Source organism: Quercus lobata, chromosome 9 (genome assembly GCF_001633185.2).
Source record: "Quercus lobata isolate SW786 chromosome 9, ValleyOak3.0 Primary Assembly, whole genome shotgun sequence".
Classification (NCBI taxonomy): domain Eukaryota; kingdom Viridiplantae; phylum Streptophyta; class Magnoliopsida; order Fagales; family Fagaceae; genus Quercus; species Quercus lobata.
The window spans coordinates 34,295,361-34,307,568 of record NC_044912.1 but is presented as its reverse complement, the minus strand read 5'-3'; the positions used below and the strand labels follow the sequence as shown (position 1 = coordinate 34,307,568).

Here is a 12,208-nt window from a genome sequence, read left to right as displayed (position 1 = left end):
GAAAAAGTTTCAAGGGTGGAAAGGGCAAAATTTATCACGAGCAGGAAAGGAAATACTGATCAAAGCAGTGGTTCAATCTATACCAACTTATACTATGGGAGTCTTTCAGTTGCCAGTTAAATTGTGCGAAGAACTTCAAGCTCTGTGTGCTCGGTTTTGGTGGGGGCAAATTGGAAATGAGAGGAAGATTCATTGGTTGAGTTGGGATAAGTTAACTAGACCAAAATCGGAGGGAGGAATGGGGTTCAAGGACTTGCGTCAATTTAATTTGGCTATGCTTGCAAAGCAAGGTTGGAGACTGTTGCAAGATCAAGAGTCTCTGCTCTTTAAGTGTCTAAAAGCACGGTATTTTCCTAGATGCCATTTTTTGGAAGCCTCCGATTCCCCCACTAGTTCTTTCACTTGGAAGAGTATTTTGGCAGCCAAGCCAATAATTCAACGGGGGTCATGTTGGAGAGTAGGTAACGGAGCTTCAATCCGGGTCTTAGGGGATGCATGGATTCCTAACCACCCATCCAATAAGGTGCTACACCCAACCAATAATGTAGATGCAGATTTGATGGTTGCTGACATCATAGACCCGGACACTAGGTGGTGGGACAGAGGCTTTATTGTGCAAAACTTTAATAGAGAGGATGCAGAGGCCATTCTGCGGGTACCTCTAAGTAGAAGACATATTCCTGACTCTCTGTTTTGGACTCCTAACAAATCGGGGGAATATACGGTGAGGTCAGGATACCAAGTGGCACGGCAACTGCAAAGGGAGGTAGAGTGGGCAGAATATTCCAATGGGGTTGTGGGTGGTTTAGTTTGGAAGACCTTGTGGAAGCTGAAAGTGCCGAACAAGATTAAAGCGTTTGGCTGACGGGCTTGTCGTAATGTTTTGCCAACCCGAGTGAACCTAGCTAAGAGGAGGATTATCCGTGATAACAGATGTGAGGTGTGCAAGACTGAAGCTGAAACGGAGATCCATGCGTTATGGAATTGCGGAGTGGCTCGGGACGTGTGGGCCGGTTGCTCGACGCGGTTGCAAAAATGCACAGGGGACCAGGATGATATGCTTCAGTTAATGGAGGAATTGATTGCTCGGCTTAGTACTGATGAGCTTGAACAGTTTTTAGTTCAGGCCTGGTTCATTTGGAATCAGCGAAATGCGCTGTTACATGGGAAGAAAATGCAAGCACCGGAGGTTCTTATTAAGCGAGCACAAGACTTCACAGAGGAGTTTAAGAGGGCTAACAATCAGCTCTCAGCCCAGTCTTCAACGTCTCCAACAACCCCCAGCCTGATGAGATGGAAGCCACCACCTTTATCTCGGTTCAAGCTTAATTTTGATGCTTCAACTTTTAGGGAGTTGGGATGCACGGGTATTGGAGCCATTATCCGCAACGATAGAGGGGAAGTTATGGCGTCTCTATCGGCAAAGGGTCCTCCAGTGGCGTGTAGTGAAGAAGCAGAGGTCTTAGCTTGCCGTCGAGCGGTGGAATTTGCTATCGAATGTGGATTTACGGACTTGGTTATCGAAGGGGATAACCAAGCTATCATGTCTGCTCTGAGCTTGAGGAAAAACTGGTCATCTTGGTTGGGACATATTCTCCAGGACGTGATTTGCATGATAAGTGGTCTTCGATGGACGCAGGTACTGTTTGCACGAAGGAGCGCCAATACAGCAGCCCATGCATTAGCTAAATATGCCAAAGATTTATTAGATGAAGTTGTATGGATTGAGGACTCTCCTCCCCCAGCTGTGGAGGCTTTGTACTTTGATTCTTCTTCTATCCAATGAAATTTGAGGATGTCTTCCTCTTCAAAAAAAAAAAAAAAAAAAAGACATTAATAAAGTAGGAAATATCTATTTCTATATTAATTTGATATATAAAAGGAGATAATAGTGTATATAAAAAGATAAAAAAGGTATTGATTATAACTATGATATAAAATTAGTACAATAATCCTATAAAAAAATAGTATAATAATAAGAAATACATAAACAATTATAATTAAAAAAAAAAACAGAAAAATAGAAAAGAAAATGAAATCATGACATGAGATAGGCAGGCTTCTCGAAAGAGAGAGGAGTAATGCTAGTATCACAAAAAACTTATATAACTTTTATCATAACTCGCCATGTAGCAAGTTGTAAGTAATGGGTCTATACCTCCATCACTCACAACTCACCATATGTCGAGCTGTGTAAATTTTTCTAATCCTAGTATTTTTCAAGGGAAATGGGGGGCAAATAGTGGCTGTTAATTTGTTGGCCAGCCAAGGGGACAATTACATCCGTCCATGGCGAGTTGCGTAAGTTTTTCTAGTCTTAGCATTTTTTGGGGAGGGGACAAGGGCAAATAGTGGCTATTAATTTGTTGGCCGGCCAAGGGGGCAATTACGCCTTTCCACTGTCAGCTTTTACTCCCCATGTGTAAGGCTGTAAGCAAATTGAGTGTTGTTCTTTATTGCATTTCAGTGCTATACTTCATACATATCAACAGTTTACAAACACCAAATTCTAAAACTTTCTTTTACAATATATGAAGTGGCAAAATAGGGTAACCATTACAAACCTTGGCCTCAAACAAATCCAAAATACTAACACATGATAAAAAAAATTGATACTAACCAAGTAGCAATAAGGTAACTGGTAACCGTTATATTGTAGGGCGCCTAACACGGTAGCAACTTCCCCCAAAATATAAAAATCTATGAACCTATGTCAACAGTTCACAGATATTTTTTTTAATTGGCGGAAACTACCTGCTCTCTTAGTCCTCAGTTGGCAATAATATCAATTAAATGATAGGTAGCTAATCACGCCTAGGTCATGCAAAGGCTTACTTGGAAGAGTTTCAAGTGGCCAACTTCCAGTTGCAAGATGTAACAATGGAGGAGGAGGTCTGTTGGCAACCTCCAAAACCGCCATGGTATAAGGTTAATGTTGATGCAGATGTGTTTGAACAATTCAAGGAAAATGGAACTAGTGTGGTAATTTAAGATCATAAAATTTGTGTGATAGCAACGTTAAGAAAAAGATTTCTGTACCAATGGGCACTCTAAAGTTAAAGGTGAAGACTATGGAAGAAGGGGTTCGTTTTGCTTGGGACGTGGGAATTAGGGACATTATCTTAGTGTGACTTGTTGATAGTATACAAAAATTCCTTGTCAGATACAACTAGTGCTCAGCAATCTCCTTTGTCATCTACGGTATTGCAGCTCAACTACATTGTTTCTGATTAGTGTATTTTCTCATATCAAGCGACAAGGAAGTAGACCAGCACATATCTTAGCTCAATACGCTAAAGGCATTTCAAGTTATGAAACTTGGATAGAAGACTACCCGTGTATGATTGAGGTAGCTCCTGTACACAATGTAATTCATTTTGCTAGTGCTTGATAAAATTTCAAGCTTAAAAAAAAAAAAAAAAAAAAAAAAAAAAATCCATGAACGGTGGTGAAGTTTCCCTCCATAAATTAATAATTTTTTACAAACTAGCTTAACTTAGCATCGAATCTATTTCCTTGAAGTTAAGTATTGCATCAAAGTCGCATAGTTGTTCTTTGTTTAGTCTTGAATATATTTTATTTAAATTCTATGTTTAGCAATGATCAATGTAGTTAAAGTAGATCAAAGCTGATCTTAACATTAAGGCTTCTGATTTCACATGTTACAATCATCTCACGACTTGGTAATTTCCAAGGAAGCCCAGGTGTGTCGATTTGGTTGGCGCACCTAAGTTAGATTTGCATGGATGCGCATCCACCGACAATTTTTTTTTTCAATGTTACCTAATTCGGTCTGATTCGGTTCAAAATGGTTGGAAATAGGACCTGATATGGGTGGAAATAATTATTAAAAAAAAAAAAACAAGAGAGGAGATACTTAATTTAATATATTGGAGAAAATATAGATTTATAATTATTATAGATTTATCATTTAATAGTTATATATTCACTTTATTATCCATTATTGCTCTTAAATTGATATATATTTTTTAACATTATATGGAAAAAAATCTTAATTATATATAGAAAATATAAATAAAAATATATTCAATAATTAATTAATAAATGTATTTCACCGCACTCGTGTCCTATTTTTTCAAAAATTGATGTGTTACTACACCGCACCCACATCTGAACTCGAATCTGCACCCGTGCTTCCTAGGTAATTTCCTCTTGGTGAGGCACTCTAAGCCTACAACCAACACAAAGTCGGGTCAAAATAGGAAATTAGCACTATTTGTCAAACAATATAATTAGTAGTCACTATTTTCAAACTATATTTTTTACTAGCATTTCAAGTCTAAGAGACTCGATTTAGGGGCTATAGAGTATAGACTCAATTTCCATGGTCTGATCACATCTGATGTGGCATTTTTTCCACGTGGCGACCACCTGGAAATCGAGTCTCTAAGACTCGATTTATAAGCTAACCCATTCGGTTCACTTTCACAGTTTCACTTTCACAAACACAAACTCAAACACCTTCTCTCTCTCTCTCTCTCTCAATGGGCGAATCTACTAGCTTTCAAAGATGAAGATCACCGACACTCGCAGGTCCATTCCATGCCAAGCGACCTGGAACTTGATCCAGCCAAGCAGCGCAAGACCCAAGCCGTGCCAACCAGGTCGCACCACCCAGAACGTGCGACCTAGGCAGCGCGACCCAGGCTGCACGATCTGGGTCTTTCTCTCTTTGATCTAATGGGTTCTTTCTCTCTCTCTGATCTGATAGGTTCTTTTTCTCTCTAATCTGATTTTTTTTTTTTTTTTTTAAATCTGGATTTTAGGTGGTTGTTGGGGGTAGATTTGGTTGGATGTTTTGTACTGGCTGATCTGTGTTTGTGTTTTGTACTCCCAACACTTGTTGAAATTTCATCTTTTTCAGTCTAAATGATTTAAAGAACAAATTGAGTCTTTGAGCGTCGATATATAAATCAAGTTTCTAAGACTCGATTTCCAAGTGGACAAACTGCCACCTCGGATCCAATCAGAACATGAAAACCGACCCTCAAAGACTCGATTTATAGTCCAAAATTGAGCATCTTAGCCTCGAGATTCTAGTACTAATTATAATGTTTGAAAATCAGGGTTAATTCAAGGTCATATTATTGATTGTTTAGCAATTTATTCCTTCATATCACTGCTTAACTCTAAAAGTTCACTGGTTTTCACATTATATCACATGGAGAATTTTGTTGAGACAAAGAATCAAATTTTGCAGCTAAAATGTGCTACAGAAATATTAACATTTGCAGTGCAAAAGGAACAAAAACATAGGATTATAGAAGATTAATTACTTTATTTTCCTTGAATGATAACGTTGTATCTCCATGTAAAGGCACATTTATGCATCTTTTTAAATTTTAGATGCCACTTTTTTTTTTTTTTTTGGGGGGGGGTGTTGGGGGCCGCAGACTATATTGCGAAAACAAGGATAAACCGGACTTGACACAGAGCAAATGGGAATCATTTCTCTTATCTTCAAAAAAAGAAAAACCCTCCACATTGTGCATTTGTGCTTTTACATGAGATTATTATACCTACTATAAGTCACTTCAATTATTCTACCAACAAAAACAACAGCAACAAATGACAAACTAAGTATCACTTACAAGTTACAACTGAAAAGCTTAACATAGTTAAAAAGGGAGCAACAGTCAATTTATTGAGACCAAAGGTGCTGGACATTAAAATAAGCTACAAATAGCAATAGCAAAACAAAAGAAAAGGTTACACTAGCAAATTATAGATCTGCTGTCTTGTGGAACTCCATAACCCAACCGTTGTAAGCACAGCATATGACCTCACAGCCTGAAAATCCAGATTTTACAGCTAGTTCCTCAAAATCTTTTTGTGACCTTTCTTTTCCTCCTGGGTTTTGAGCTAACATGAACAAATCTATCTCGAAGACAATATTGGATGAAACATTATTCTCAGGAACCACAGGAAGAATGTATTCCACAAGGATCACCTTCCCAGAGTTTGGAAGAGCTTTCCAGCAATTTTTGAGAAGTTTCAAGCAATGCTCATCACTCCAGTCATGGAGTATCCACTGCAAATTTCAAGTTCTAAGATATTGGAGAACAAAGTTTTTTTTTTTGCAGGCATGGTTGCATTGGTGCCAAAATTACTGCATATATAATTGTATATTTTCTCAAAATACAACATTAAAATGATGAGAGTGAGAGAGAGAACCATCTATGGGGGAATGTCTCTCTCTCATGCTCAAGCAAGGAAAACTCCCCACAATCAAGGCCATGGTTATGGCATGGTATGGGGTTGATAGGTTTCATACAATAGTCTTTTTATGACTCCACATGCCAACCTACTATGTTAGTAATCCTTATCCTAGAATCATAATGTAATGTTGGTCTTTAAATTTTATTTTAGCTTTTATAACATTAATGAGATGGTTATTTGGTTTGAACAACAAAGTAAATCTACAAAGCTCAGTGAAAAGAATTGACAGAATCATAAAGACTTACCTTCATGAAAATGGCATCTCCTTTTGGAATGCTTTCGAACATATCTCCCCCAACATGCTCCACACCTACACCATGACATGCTTTTGAAAAAGTTAGAGCAGCAAACATTTGATCAAACCAGAAGTTCGCATTTATCACTGGTCAAGAAGTGAAAAATAAAGGGCCATCACGGTTGTTTGGCAACACATATGAGTCATGGGACAGCTTCATTTCTAAAATAAAGACATCAATGGCATTTTTTTTCGGTTGATAATAAAGAAATTATTTTTAAAGCACAAGCTGGAAACCAGCAACAACAACAGCATCCCACCAGACCTAAGGTCTGAAATACATCAGAGAAAAAAAAAAAAAAAAAAAAAAAGAAGCTACAACCTCCAAGACAAGCCCAGAGAGTACCTCAACTAAGCAAAGGGAAACAAGCTTAGAAACAACCACAACACAAACATAACTAGCATTGAGTTTACAAGCCAGACTAGTACCACTTAGAACTAAATCAGAAAACCAAGTTCGCAACAGAACTCAAGCTTCTCCCTACTTCAAAACTGAATCAGCAAACCCCCATCAATGGCATATTTGACTTATAAGCATGAGAATATTTAGCCAAATACATTGAGTGAGTCATTGGATAACTATTATCTTAACGACGACATTAATAGCAACAGATATCGAGTCAGGGGACAATCATCAAACACATGAACAAAGAATGACAGAACCCAATATTTATTTTTGTTTACACCTTAAAGTATCATTAACACCCAAGTCAAAGAAAGAACCAATACACTACCTGGATAAGAAGGTGCATCAGATACAACATGCGGCAGATCAAAATTGATGCCCTTAATCTGAGGATATTTTGAAGTGATGATGTTAAGGGTAACTCCAATTCCACCACCGACATCAACCAACACTTTAAGGCCTTCAAACCCTTTGTACACATCAAGTATCTTCTTCATCATCATGGTAGTGTGGTTCGACATAGCCTGGTTGAATACCCTGTTGAACCTTTGATCCGTTCCAGGGTATTCAAATGCTGTCATCCCATAGGCCCTGTTAAAGGGAATCCCTCCTTCTAGTATGGCATCATTCAAGTGGCACCTGCGTAAATTCATGACTCTTCAATAAGCCTACCATAACATTTAATAAGTTAAAACACATTAGATTAGACATTCGAATTCTTAATAATTCAAAGTTCTTCGAGGAGTACACCTGCAGAGTATACAGGAGTAGACCAAAAATATATATATATATATATATATATATATCAATAGAATTTGAGTATAATAGTGTTAGTTATAAATTCATTTACACTCACTATATACAACGAACACTTTGTATAGCTCATTTCAGTTATGTATCAAGTATCAACCATGTATAATTAATACCACATGGCTCAAATCACTTACTTTTTTTTTAACATGTGCAATATAACATTTTCAACGAAACTACTAAAGAAACTACCCCTGAAAAGCATAATTGACACATTTTAAGAACCATTAGTACCACACCAAAAAAAAAAGAAAAAAAGAAATCGACGACAATAGTATGAGTTATAAATTCATTTATAATCACTATATACAGTGATCACTTTGTATAGGTCATTTCAGTTATGCATCAACCATATATACCACATAGCCCAAATGATCACTTTTACTTTTTTTTTTTTCATGTTTATTTTAACATGTGCAATATAACATTTTGAACTAAACTACTAAAGAACCAACTTAAAAAAAAAAAAAAAAAAAAAAAAAAAAAAAAATCCTGAAAAGCATAATTGACAGAGTTTATAAATATGATAAAAACTACTAACCAGGATGAGAAAACATGGGATTAATCAATAATTACCAGCTTTCCATGAAGACCTTATCGTGATGCAACAAGAAGAGAGGAGCAACAGAGCCTTCATCTGTGTTCTTAAGGAGGAACTTGCAAATGGGTCCCACACCATACAATCTTTCAGTCTCTCCGTCTGTTCCTCTGGTTCGGAGCGTGCACTTGAGGATGGAATAGCTAGCCAAGAGCCGAAGCATCCGGTCCAGCAGAACCGGCGCTTCCTGGTTCTTGGTGGGCAGCTTAGCCGCAATCTCCGAAGGTGAGAGGAACGCGCCGGCGCCCGCGTCTGAGATTATTTCAATGATGTTGAGCTCCAAGGCTGACTTCAGAACCATCGGAAGAATCACCGCGTTTGCTAACCGGACCGCCAATTTTCCCACCTCTTCTTCATCTTCTTCTTGATGGGTTATCGGATTCGGGAGAGTTTGTTCGGAGCTACTCATCTCACGTCCCTGTGGATGCACGGGTCTCAATGTAAGAGGTGTGGGTTCTGAATCTTCTGATCCACAAGTCTCGAAGTTTGTAGTTCGAACTTGCAAAATGGCATCTTTATTAGAGCATCTCCAATGGAAGAGCCATAACCAAAATCATTGGCAAAATAGGAAATGAGGCCTTGAAAATCATGTACAACTGTACAACAGTATCCGCAAAATAGCAAATCTTTTTGTTTTTTGCTTATGTACGGAAAAAATTGCCAAACAGACTATTTCTGAAAAAAAATTAGGCGCGTGACACGTGTTCAAAGTTATTTAATAAGTTAGACTCTTTTTGACAGTTAAGTTTGGCAAACTCGACTTTGGCTTGGAAAACGAACACTTTAGTGACGTTTTTATAGTGGCTATAGCAGCGTTTATAGAAAACGCCATTATAGAGAACCTATAGTGGCGTTTTTGACAAACGCCACTAAAAAAAACGCCACTATAGTGTCTGTTTTCTAGCCCAAAGTCGAGTTTGCCAAACTCGACTTTCAAAAAGAGTCCAACTTACTAAATAACTTTGAACACGTGCCACGTGCCTAATTTTTTTCCAGAAATAGTCTGTTTGACAATTTTTTCCCTTATGTACAGTCACTCTCTTTTTGTGAAGAGTACTGTAGATGAACAAAACAATTTGTTGACTTAGAAAATTTGTAAAGATGCACTAAAAAAATATAGTCATAAAAAATAATATTTAAATGTGATTGAGAAATTATCAAGAGTTTGTTGAAAAATCATTTATATCATATACTATATAATAAAAGATAGGCTAAAAAGTTGTGATTGTGTCAAGTGGCTGCACCAAATTGTAGTAATTTTTAGATTAAAACAAAATTTTATTTGTTCTTATTATTTTTTGGATAAGAAAACAATAAGTGTTTTATTAAAATATGCAATCTACAATAAGTGTTTTCTAAAATTTCAAAAAGAGATTAAACTTAGTTAGTTGGTAACATACAACTACAAGTCAACAACCTACAATTGTGTCTATCTAAAATACTATCAACAAAGCCTAAAATCAATTGGATAGAATTACCTAAAAAAAAAAAAAAGAAAACAAAAAAAAAAAGAAAGAAAGATAGAATTTCAATAATAAAAAGGGTAGAATTACCTATAAAAAAAAAATGATAGAATTTCAATAAAAAAACGTAAAAGCAAATTGTGGGGACTATGGCCCAAAGTAATGAGTTGGGCCTTAGGCCCGTTCGAGGACGCCAGCCTGTCCGAGGAGACAACGTGGTTTAGGCGATTCATGTTAAGCCTATCACTAGAAACAAAGAAAAAAGGTCCGGAGCGGATGTACGTCCAAGCCACTGAAACCCATCCCCTAAATACGTGAAAATGAAGGAAACACAAAATATCTAAGCAAAAGCTGCCACCACCACATTGAATGCACTACAGCTACTTTCCTGACTGCATTAATGTGGAGAAGACCCTTGAACAATGTTACATTGGCTACCACAACTCACAAAAGACTGAAAGAGGTGTCTGATGGGATGGGTGCTCAAGTGGAGGCTTGGATGATCAATAAGTGTAAAGCCCAGATGATAAGGAAGAGCCTATATAATGTATAGAAACCCCCATAAGGAAAGGGGGGTAGAAAAAGAAAGGCAGAATACTGTGGCATGCAAAGAAACCCTAATGTACTGGTCTGTATACATAAATTAAGTCTTGAATCTCCTCGGACTGTGAGATCTTTCAACGTAATGGCTTTTGTTCTTGTCCATGTGTACCTTTATCCCATGCAAGTCTCCGTCTAACTTATCTAAACCTAGTTCTTTGACTCATACTCTACAAAATTCATTGTGTTGGGCTTTTTTGGATCAAGACTTCACACGATAGGGGTTTGGGCTCCAAAATTGTGTCCCTACACAAATTAGATAGAATTTAAAAAAAAAAAAAAAAAAGAAAAAGAAAAGAAGAAGAAGAAGATAGAATTGAATACTATTGTGCATCAACCTACATTTTTGTTAATTTTTTAGTACATTATTGTTGTTGTTTTTTTTTTTTTAATATACATCTTATCTCATCTTTTTCCTAATAATCAAGTAATAAAAAAAGTATTTGATTTACAATTACAACTACAATCGTGTCTATCTAAAATGTTATCAACAAATCCTGAAATCAATAAGATAGAATTTAAATTAAAAAAAAAAAAAAAAGAGAGGAAAAAATACGTAAAAGAAAATAATATATAATTTTTTTTAATTAAAGATAGAATTGAACTACGTTTATTTATTTATTTATTTTTTAGATGAATTTGCATCTTATGTCAACTTTATCCTAATAATAAAGTAAAAAAAAAAAAAAGTATTTGATTTTCACCTAAACTCATTCTTTTTGTTCATATCATCTTCTTTACAACTTAAAATTCTCTCTATATATACACACAATTTTTTGGTGTATTATTCTTTCTTTTACCTACCTTACAATTATTTGCTATATTCTTCCCTTCTTCTCTCTACCCTACCTACAACCTTGCAGGTATTTTTTTTATTATAAAAAATTGAATAGATGTTGTGTATTTGTTGCATTTTTATTATATACTATATGATTTTTATCAACAAGTTTCATTGATATGCTGAAATTTTATGTTTTTATTACGGATTATGCTGAAAATATAAACTTCTATCTTTCTTAATCTCATAGTCATCGCACCTTTTAGTGTTTTTTTTAGATGTCAATATAGCAAGCAATATATTGTACCATTTATTTTCTCCTCTTATAAGTTTCAAAGGGAAGATTGTCATACCAAAAGGGCAAATCAGATTGCCCATACAGACCGGATCAGAGGTGGTGGAGGTGGATTTTATTGTGGTCGACGCCTACTCACCCTACACGGCCATAGTAGCCAGACCTTGGCTCCACGCCCTGGGAGCTGTTTCCACTACACTCCACCAAAAGGTAAAATACCCGTCGGTGGGCCATGTGGAAGAGATTGGTGGAGATCAAGCCATGGCTAGGCAATGCATGGTAGTCGCCATCTCATGCCAGTCCAGTACAGAATCCTCGGTGTCTGTGAAAAAGAACTTATAGCAATCAACCATCTCGGCAGCATGAGTCGGTGAATTAGCCGAGGAGATAAAATGTGAAAGTTTAGAAAGGGTTGCCGTTGACAATAATCCCGAAAGATTTTTTCAAGTCTGCTCGGAATTACCTCTCCAAGAAAAAGGGGAACTGATCGGGTTTTTGAGAAGGAATGTTGATGTATTTGCATGGGACGCCTATGATGCCCCGGGGGTTGACCCTAATCTCATTTGTCACTACCTAAACGTTAACCCATCTTCTATTCCAAAGAAGCAGCCACCCCGACACCCATCGAAAGAGCATGCGGACGCTGTTAGGGATGAAGTGATGAAGCTGAAAAAGGCAGGGGCTATCAAAGAAGTCTTTTACCCCGAGTGATTGGCAAATACA

The 12,208-nt window shown here is 36.9% G+C and overlaps 1 protein-coding gene across 1 annotated transcript; it reads right to left on the bottom strand.

Moving 5' to 3' along the window:
• Positions 1–5,512: 5,512 nt before the first annotated feature.
• LOC115960695 (caffeic acid 3-O-methyltransferase-like) lies at positions 5,513–8,987 on the bottom strand. The gene is made up of 4 exons (XM_031079666.1): positions 8,328–8,987; positions 7,270–7,580; positions 6,486–6,550; positions 5,513–6,052 (listed from the first exon to the last, which is right to left on the bottom strand). The coding sequence occupies exons 1-4, from the start codon at positions 8,756–8,758 to the stop codon at positions 5,744–5,746; spliced, it is 1,116 nt and encodes a 371-aa protein (XP_030935526.1). The 5' UTR covers positions 8,759–8,987; the 3' UTR covers positions 5,513–5,743.
• Positions 8,988–12,208: the final 3,221 nt, after the last annotated feature.

Excerpts from the sequence above, each read along its gene's own strand:
- LOC115960695 (XM_031079666.1), bottom strand. The coding sequence starts at position 8,758 with ATGAGTAGCTCCGAACAAACTCTCCCGAATCCGATAACCCATCAAGAA. Across the intron at positions 7,581-8,327 it reads AAGGTCTTCATGGAAAGCTG|GTGCCACTTGAATGATGCCA; the intron begins GTAATTATTGAT and ends GAATTTACGCAG. Across the intron at positions 6,551-7,269 it reads TGATGCACCTTCTTATCCAG|GTGTGGAGCATGTTGGGGGA; the intron begins GTAGTGTATTGG and ends GTCATGGTGTAG.